A 9572-nucleotide genomic window follows, 5' to 3' on the forward strand; every position below is an offset into this window, starting at 1 on the left:
ATCAAGGTCTGATCTAGTTGTCCCTTTTTCATGGATGGCCCAGGGGCAAGGACTGCCTGGGTTAATTTTGTCACTAGGAAAAATGTCTGTGGACTACACAGAGAGCTCCTGCACTCTTGCTCACCAGCTTGGCTTTCAGCAGCACGTGTGGGCACACACATATGCACTAACATTGTCTCTCATGTTTTCTGTCTGTGCTGATCACAGAAGTTGAGGAGCAAAACTGATGAGGAGATTCGAGTCCACGTGGAGATTGAAAATTTCCTCAGGCAATACCATAAGGTATGTGTGACTGTCTGCTAATGCTTAAAATAGCAACTGATAAACATTATATCATCAATTACTGCAAAAGAAAACCAGTTATTTTTCCATCAAATTTACCAGATTCATGATTGCTGCTGTTTGAATGACTACTTATCCTCAAGTCTTAATTAATGCATATCTCCCAGACTTGGGATTTGCTACATTTGGGTACATTTCCTTAAAATTAGAGTTCTTGTAATGATTGGCATTGTTTATTCAGGTGTTGCAGATTTTTCCTCCCTCAGTTCTATTCAGCTACTTGGAATTTTATTTAGACCTTCCTTGGCAGTAGCTGGGGCTCCCAGTGACGCAGTGAAGAGTGCTGCTGCACAAAGTGAGGGCAACAGTTTCACAGACCCGAGTGTTGCACAGAGTGGGCGCTGCGAAAGAAATGACACAAACTGCCAGCCCAGTTTTGCCTTATCTTAATCTGAGGAAAAATCAGGGTTTGAAAATTGCTAACTCACAATTATTGTACCCATTTTCAGCAGCAACCAACCATGAATGTCCTTGTGCTGTTGATCCAGAGGTTCAGAGCTTTTCTGTCATCAACAGCAATGCCCATTACAGTGAATAACACTGGAAAGCATCTCATAAACCTTATGACTGGAAGAAAACCTGTACTAGTGCAGAGTACCTAACATCACTGCCAGCACAAAATTTAATAGAGGATAATAAATTTTTAGAAATACAATTTGAGTGCAAAAAAGTGCTGTATTGTGAGCAATTAAATAGTGTCCTCTATATCCCAGAGCCTTAGTCTGATCAACACTTCATAGTGAGGGGACTTCCCAGGTACAAACTGCAGCCTATTTGACCTCTACCAGAAGGCAACGTACAAGCCTCTCTGTACTCAGAGAGCAGCTGGTGGCTTTATAGAGGCCCACAGAGAAGAGGATGACCATGCCCTCCATCTCCCTTGTGTGTACAGCTGTGATGCTGTAATGAGATTGATGCTTTCCCTCAGATTATTTTTCCATGCAAGCAATCATGGTTGTTGCTATGGAGAAGTTATTCATGAATGGGAGGAAGTCATCTGGGTGACTGTTTCAGCAACACCTGCCCTCCTATTCATGAGTGAGACAAAGCCAAGTTTACAACCTGAAATAGTGTGAAGTGCTGTCCCCTGGGACCTTATTCCTGGTGCACTGAGTTTAATCCAGAAAGCAGGCTGAGAAGCAGGCAGAGGGCAAAAGCTTTTTCACTGTCCAATTCTGTTTCTTAAACCCCCTTCCCTCTGTATACGCACAAAGAATGGCTTCTGGTTGTCATTTACTTCACCAGGACTGACCGTCCACAAAACTAACCCCCAGTGCTTCTCCATTCTTCATGCACCTCTGAAAGCGCAATCCAGTCTCTCTTCATCCCCAGTCCAGTGCTGTGGCTTCCATGGTGAACCCCCAGCGAGGGGCCTGCAAACCACCAGTTCTTTATTACTGGTCCTAGGGTTTGAACCTTTCAAGGCTTAGATGAGAAGGAAACGCTGACCATGCAAAATTTATGGGAGTCTTACCACCATCCTGAAAGTGGGTCAGGTAACCATAGTAAACCTTTCCCCTGGACACTCTTTGTACCATGCTGAGCACCACTCTATCCCCATGCAGATGGTGGAAGAGAAGCTGGAACACTGGGTGGACAAGTATGAAAACGACACAGATGCTAAAGATGAAGAACTGGATGCCTTAAAAGCATCAAAGGCAAATAACTTGGAAATGCTGCAGAGACTTGCCAGGGAGGTAAGGCATCAGCAGCATCTCAGTGCTCAGCCATGCAAAACTGCATCCTGGCTTTTTCCTACCTTCATTCAGATAAGAAACCAGGACCATGGGAAAAAAACCACAGTAATCTTGAGGTGTAGGGTGGGATTATGAGGATTGGTCCTGGGAAGGCAGGGACCAAGTAGCCGTCTTCTATTTGCCACCTGTGACATGAAGGAAGAATGATGACATTTTCCCTGCTTTTGAATACCAGCAAGTAATCAGAGACTATTGACAGCCTTCATAAGGGGCAAAGACACTGTCCCATCCCATAAATATGCCTCACCTTAGTTTGTTGCCTTAGTCTGAACAAATTTGTGCCTTCTAGCAACATCTGGGTATGCCAGGCTGCGACTGGAAAGCGGAGCTCATCCCTTTCTGCTGACACACATTCACGGCTTGTACAGTGCTCTGCTGTAAAGGAACTAATTCCTCTTGAAACCATTCCTACCTCATGTTGGTTTCTTGGTTAACCACCGGGCTCTGATCACAGCTATGCAGGCACAGCAGAGCAGGCAGCACAGAGAGAAGTATCTAGAAAAAGGGGTGTTTTAAAGCCAAGAAGGAATTATCTTGTAATCATTCCTTACTGTCACTGGGTCTGAGATGAAGGGACTGAGATAGATGTTTCCCTGCTTGTGGGCTCATTTTTCACTCTGTACACTGTCATCTCAGTGTCCCCAGTGTGTTTGTACATCATCTGCTGCCTAGCCTGGGGGAGCACAGGTCCTTCCTACCACCATCTGTTGCCTGAGACGCCATCAGACAGCCATTTTACAGCACAGGATCAGAGGGTTAATTACACCCAGGCCATGAGAGGTTTCACTTTGGCAGCATCTCTCAGCGCCTTAGGACTGATGGTGGTAATGAGCAACATTTGCCATCTGGATTTGGGAAAGATCAAATAAAGGAGGTGGGGGAGGAAGGTCCATGCTTACCCTTGGGCTGCTGGGGAGCTCCTTGGTGCACAGGACGGGCACTGCGACCCACTGGCCAGAGCAGCCCTGCTGGGTTGTGAAAAGCATGTAGCCAGGATGAGACCAGTAGGCAGCCAGAGGAGTCCAGGTGAGCCCTGCCCTGCCCTGGCAAGCTGCTGGGCAGAGCAAGCCTTGAAGGCTGGCCCGGCAGTTTAGGGGATGTGTTTTTTATGTGGCTGTTGCTACCCCTGGTTCTATCTTGCAGTGCCAGACATTTGAGGAAACCATCATCAGTGACCGGGCGGAAAAGGAGGCTAACAGAAGACAACTAGAGCAGGATGCCCTGGAACTGAAGAGCATCCTGAAGGTAGAGAGGAGCAAAGCTGGGGCAGTGCTGCTTCATCAGCAGCTGGGAGCTAATAATTTGCACCATGGGCTTTGTTTAGGCAGAGAATGGCCTGAGAAAGTTGGCTGCTGTGGGGTGGCACAAGCCAAGGACAGACAAAGCCTGTCCCTTTCTACTGGGGCAAACACAAAGCCAGCAGCTAGCTGGGAGGGAGCAAAAGGGGAGAAGCCAGTCTCCTCGAATAATTTTGGGCTGTGCCCATTACACCAGCCCCACTGCATGGGCAATACGGGCGGGGGTCGTGGGGCAGTTCCCCTGCTCATCCCCATGCCACCAGCAACAGCTGCCCACAGCCCAGACATGGCTACCTTCAGCATAACCAGCATAGGCCCAGCTGCTGACGCGTGGACCAGGGGTTCCCTCCTGCAGCTGAGGAGTGCAGGAGGGACTCTGGCACTGTACCAGCTACCCCAGCAAGTGAGTTCCGCTAAGACCTCTCTCTCTCTCCCCCCCTCCTCCCCAGCTGCAGGCCTGGTGGAGAGGCACAATGGTCCGCAGAAACCTTGGACCTTACCAGGCCCTCAGGAAGATTTGGGAGAAACAGCAATCAAAGCAGAAACAAAAAGAGAAAACGGAAAAATCTGCAGCAAAGAAAAAGATGCGATAAGTAAAGAAAGTGGCCACAGATGTGCTCCAGGGCTGTTGCTGGGCAGGGCGCTGCAGTCTGTCTGTCTGACAGGACGAAATAAACCATGTAACAGAGCTCAGACTATTCTGGAGAACAAAGTTAATGACACACGCAGTTAAGGTGAAGCTGCAGGAACTCTTAAGATCTTGAAGCTGCCCTTGTACAGCAGAGACACAGTTTCTCCAGCAGAAAGGGGATTCGCATCTGTGAGAAACACTGTATCCCCGAAGTGCTTTATGGAAACGTGCCAGCTAGTGGGAGGTAATCCTCTTAACAGCCCAGGAACTCACCTGCATGGGACGCTCTGCACTGAGAACCTCCTCTGCAGACCCCAAAGCACTGGCCGTGGCTGAAGCGCTGGTGTTTACTGTGGTGCTGAGCAAGACAGGGAGGCCAAGTCACCCACAGCTGGGCTCAGGGACTGCTCTCCCTGCTGTCGGTGCCGGCGTTATGTTGGCAGGGGGAAAACTGCTGTCAGTTTGCAGTGTAAACACAAGGGCAGTCAAAGCACACGAGCTCCCATTCCCACAGTCCTGCAAACTGTCAGCAGGTAGACAGAATAGCTCCAAATACCTTCCGACTGAGGGAGGGAACAATGGAAATCGGCAGCCAGCTGCGCTGCCTACAGGAGCTGGTCTGTCACAGCCATACCCACCACCCTGGCCACCGCCTCTGCGCAGCGAGATGAGGCAGCAGGCAGGGAGCAAAGCCGCTGGCGAGCAGCGAGCTGCTTTTTTAACCAAGGGGAGTCTCTTCTCCTGACACGACTGTCAATCACATGCAGATCTGTGCACAAAGCAAAATTAGCCTGTGGTTGAGCTGGCTGGTTTTTGACACTCCCACGCAGGAGAGCGAGCTCAAACCACACAAAATCTGCTGTGCTTTTTGTGACCAGCCCATGCTGGCCCCATCCAAACATCCTCACATCCAAGCTGAACTGTGCCAAAAGCTCTGAAGCTTGAGAGGACTGAAATTGCGAGCAGAGAGCCTTTGGCTCAGAACTCGCTCTGAACAGGAGGAGAGGGGCTGGTGCACGACCATCAGGCAGAGTTGATTGTCAAAGGAACGCTTAAATTTCAGACACTCTAGACAAACTTTGTTAGAGGTACCGGTATTACCGCTGCAGCACTGCCACTTACTTGAAAGCAGAATGTGTTCCCATTCCAGCACTGGTACCAAAGCCCTGAACACATTCGCTCGCTTTCCGTGGTCCCCGCACGGTGGCAAGAACAGGATCCCATGGTCAGAACAAGGATCACTCCAGCCCGATGCTGGCAGGAACCGAGCAGGACCGCGCTTACACCCCACATCTGCACTGCGGCTTCTTATTGCAGGAGGTGCCTCCGAACAACCACGAGAGTTATGTTCCTAATTTTAACTCTTCTTTTTCATGTGCTTCTCACTCAGATTTCACTTAGGACTAGTGTTATGTGGTGGGTGTTAACAGGTGACCTGTTGGGTGGAGGGAATGAAGTTTGATCATAAATTCTTCAGAGGTTTGGAGCTAAGGAAAAAGTGGGATAGAATGGAGATGCAGTAGATCTCCACTGTTTACATCAAACTCTAGGCACACAGTAATACAACCAAACAACGAACTCTGAAGCATGGCATCAGCCGGGCTTTGCTTGCTTTTCAGCAGAGAACAAGATAGAACATAATTCTGAAAAACCCTCCATATCCAGGGATTCCACCAAGGCTGGGCTCCCCTTTAAGCCCCAGTCCCTGATGTCAGCATAAGAGCACTTGTTTTGATGGTACCTCAAGTCCCTAGAGCTGCAGTGAACAAGCCAGTAGGAAGCTAACACACTGCACTGGATCATGAAATAATTCAAAAAGCTTCCATTTTAGTGACCGGTATCTCAAAGAGAAAAAACAACAACAAAAAAAAAAACCCAAACCATAAATTGCACAGGTACAGCAAAGTCTGCTTCCAAAATCGGGAGGCTCTGTGTCTGTGTGCATAGAGGAAGGGGTGCTTTTTATTTCAAAAATGAAATAACAAAAAAGCAAGCAACAACAGAATTGGGTTTGCTATTCCAGTAAGATGGGGGGGTCAGTGCTGAAGTCTTGAGTCCCAACGCGAGTGTCCTGGCCACGGGGTGACAGTGTGACGGGGGCAAAGCTTTCTAACCTGACTGAACCCCACCAGCTTACGACTCCCGGGTAAGAGCAGGACGCCTTTGCGTGGCGACGCGGCCACACTGCCATCCAACTGTCCAGCTCCCGGCCTCCTCTGCTGCGCCAGCCCCCGCCGCGGCACTGCTCTCCTCAGGAGCCCTACCTTGCTCAGGGAGAAGCTGCCGCAGACTTCTGTCTCTTGGCTGCCAAGTAAACAGGCTGAGCACATCCAGCGATGGGAGCAGAGCGCAGCATCCCAAAACCCGGCATTTTGGAGGAACTTTGCCAGGGTTGGTACTGCTCATTTTCCCCAGCTATGGAGAGATGGGATCAAAGTGCACATCCACGATATTTTCTGCAGGGAAAACCAGAAATCACAAGCCTTTTGCAGAAACTGGTTTCCAGGGAGGTAAATGGAGGAGAAGGGCTGGAGATTGTCTAAAGCCTCCTCCTGACCAGCTTCTCAGAGGGGCAGAAATGAACACCCAGAAAGAGTGGGGCAGCCCTCATGAAGGCAGGAACAGAGTTGTCCCAAGTGACTGATGGAGTCACCAGGAGGTCAAAAAAAGGACGCTGAAGCAGCTTGGTGAGCAGGGAACGGCACCATGGGGGCATGCAGCGTGTACCAGGTAGGGAGGGTCTGTGGATCTCTGGCAATTTCTAGGCCTTGCATTTTTTTTTTTTTAAATAATAAAAATTAGCTGTGAGGAGGGAAGAAAAGAGGAGTAAACATTTTGGCTAGTAAGAACAAACTTTTCAAATGCTGCGGGGGCATGAAGCAGGGGTGCAGATCAATCCCAAGATAGGATAAAACCAAGCAACAGATGAGAACGGTGAGGAGCACCAGTACTGGCAGCAAGCAAACTGCCAAACCTAGAACGTACATTTTACTTTGAGAAGGAAAAAAAAACCCAAAACACAAGGGGTAAGGAGGGAGGAGCAAAAGATTCTGTACAAAATTGCTGCTTCTCAGTGTCAGGGGAAGGTTAAAAATGTCCCCAGGAAAAAACTTCTGATGTGGCTGCAGAATGTGTGTAAAAATGCTGGAATTTTTCTATCCTGGTTATGAAAACTAGAGAAACAAACCAGGTCCATTAACTCGCCAACTGTGACGATGCGGAAGGGGAATAAACTCCCGACACAGAGGATGTGACATTCATTGATGCAACAGAAAACCATCAGGAAGAATACTGCAATTCGTGTAAATTTTAAAACTTTATTTCAAATTACCCATGGTTTCCTTTTATATTATCAATGTGCTAGAAGTTCACACTACTGGCAGAATACAGGCAATTTAAAATAAAGTATGCAATGTTCAGACACATTTATATGTAACAGACTTAGAAATTATGGAATGTATTTACAGACATACAGCATGGGATGAAGCTTTAAAAATCCTTTACTCTATTAATTACACGTTTACACTGTTTTCAGAAATAACAAAATTAGATTGTTCGGTAAAACATCACAATATCTATACAAAAGAATTTTTTAGATGTCCAAATTCACCTTAAAAGTCCTGTTTCTAAAACATTTTTTTCAAAGAGACATTTATAGTCATAAGAGGATAAAAATACCATTTGCCATCGTGTCACTACCAAGAACAACGGAGGTGTTCTCGGTGCTGTAGAAAGTTGTCTCTGGTTTATTTTAAGCAGGCCACCGAGGTTGGGGCCTTCACGGAAGCCTCCCCCTTCACAGGGGGGAAGACCCAAACCCCGGCTGTTTTGCCCCCAGCACCGCAGTGCCATCACCGGGGGCTCCTGAGTGCCCGCGCCGCCCCATCTCGGGTGCGTAACCTTGCTGAGCCTCAAACACTGCCCGGCGCTCGGCATGGTTTGAGGAAGGACGGTGGCACAATGGAGTCAGTGTATAAACACCAGCAAGCACAAACACTCGGGTGGATTCCTCCCACACCCTCCAACACAAATGCCCCAGAGAGGGAAGACAATTGCATCTTTGCTTTAACACACAAAATAGAATTTTATACATGTTTTCTTTAAAATACTCTTTTCATGGGATACAACAAAAATTGCACATAAATACACCAAAAAATCCCAACCCATTTTGCAAAAGAGAGCTGAAGTTCTTTTTGGTATAATACATTAAATAAACCGTATGATGAAACTTCAGGTTTGGATCTTTGTCCTAAACATCTGGTCAAGATCTAGTGTTTGCCAGCATGAAAACACAGGATTATAAACACCAAACTAATCTGACCATGTACATTGAACTGCCAGAGTGAACCGTCACTTACAACAGAGTAAGTGATGCCGGGGACACACCACGTCCCCGAAAGCCACGCAACCACTGCTCCTTACATGAGCTCATCTCCTGTGCGTACGCACCGCTCCTACAGATGAGCGGTCGTGTTAACCAGGCACGACAGGAAACGGCCGTGTCTCACGTTTCAGGCTCAGCTCCCCACCCCGTTAATTCCTAAAAAACAGTATTAATGAAATGTCAAACTTCCACCAACCTGAATACTGTTAAGTTTCATTTTCCCTAAGTGCTGGAAGCTGGACTGGAGCACACCCTCACAATTCCGTGAAGGGAATGGTTTTCTTAAAATGGGAATATTTAAATAGTCCATGAAGGATGTGCTATTAAAAAGCAACATGCCCCTGTAACAATACAAGTGACCTAATGTTTAAGATGAAGTCAGTGCCCCCCTCTTTCAAATTCTGTGCAGAGACAAACATACAAGAAACATTTGTGCTCTGTACTGTTGGCTGCGAGCGGCAGAATCTTCCACTCAGCAAACTACAGCAGAGATTTCAAACACTTTTATGTAATCCTTTAAGAATTATCAGCACTGCTTGCAAGCAAAATTCAGTGAAACACAAGACCTGCTCAAGGAGTGGCTGTATGGAGCTGCTCTGTCCCTGTGTGTATTGCAAGTTATTGGCACTTTCTTTTCTCGCAGGGCTCAGGGCAATGCGCATACCCAGTACGAAAAGGTTTCTCTTTTCAGCTGTGCAGTTTTAAATACCTTTCAGGTGTCATTCTCCACTTGCAATGTGATCAACCAATGCCAATAAGAAGCAACTAGAATAATTATGTGAAATAAGGGATTCAACAGTCACCAGAAGGGACCTTGAAAGAAATACATGAAGCAAAACAGAGCAGAAACAAAACTGCAAAATCAAAAGGGGAAAAAATCCAGCTAGGACCAGTCCTCGCCAGTGTTCCCATGGCAGGTTTACTTCTGCAAAAAGGACTTTTCGCTAGCCTGTTCCCTTTTCTTCTTCCTTTATCCCCATGGAAGCCTCTTGGTGTATTCTGCTTCACGTATATCCCCAGATGCAATACCTCTCATGCCTGAAGTTGGTCTCAGACCCCATGCACCGTGTATGACTAGCATAAAGTTCTTTAAATTGCCCAAAACCTAACAAAGGAACTGCATGGGTGGAGAACTGGATTTTGCAAGGTGTTCTTTTTTT

The 9572-nt window shown here is 47.3% G+C and overlaps 1 protein-coding gene across 1 annotated transcript in view; it reads left to right on the plus strand.

Annotated features, from left to right (window-relative positions):
* IQCG (IQ motif containing G) overlaps positions 1-3990 on the plus strand; it is a 19178-nt gene extending 15188 nt beyond the window's left edge. The window contains exons 6-9 of the mRNA XM_010289125.1: positions 208-282; positions 1908-2039; positions 3243-3344; positions 3847-3990. Coding sequence (XP_010287427.1) covers positions 208-282; positions 1908-2039; positions 3243-3344; positions 3847-3990 — 453 coding nt within the window. The remainder of the gene's footprint in view (positions 1-207; positions 283-1907; positions 2040-3242; positions 3345-3846) is intronic.
* Positions 3991-9572: the final 5582 nt, after the last annotated feature.

Source organism: Phaethon lepturus, unplaced genomic scaffold (genome assembly GCF_000687285.1).
Source record: "Phaethon lepturus isolate BGI_N335 unplaced genomic scaffold, ASM68728v1 scaffold22836, whole genome shotgun sequence".
In the NCBI taxonomy this organism is placed as follows: domain Eukaryota; kingdom Metazoa; phylum Chordata; class Aves; order Phaethontiformes; family Phaethontidae; genus Phaethon; species Phaethon lepturus.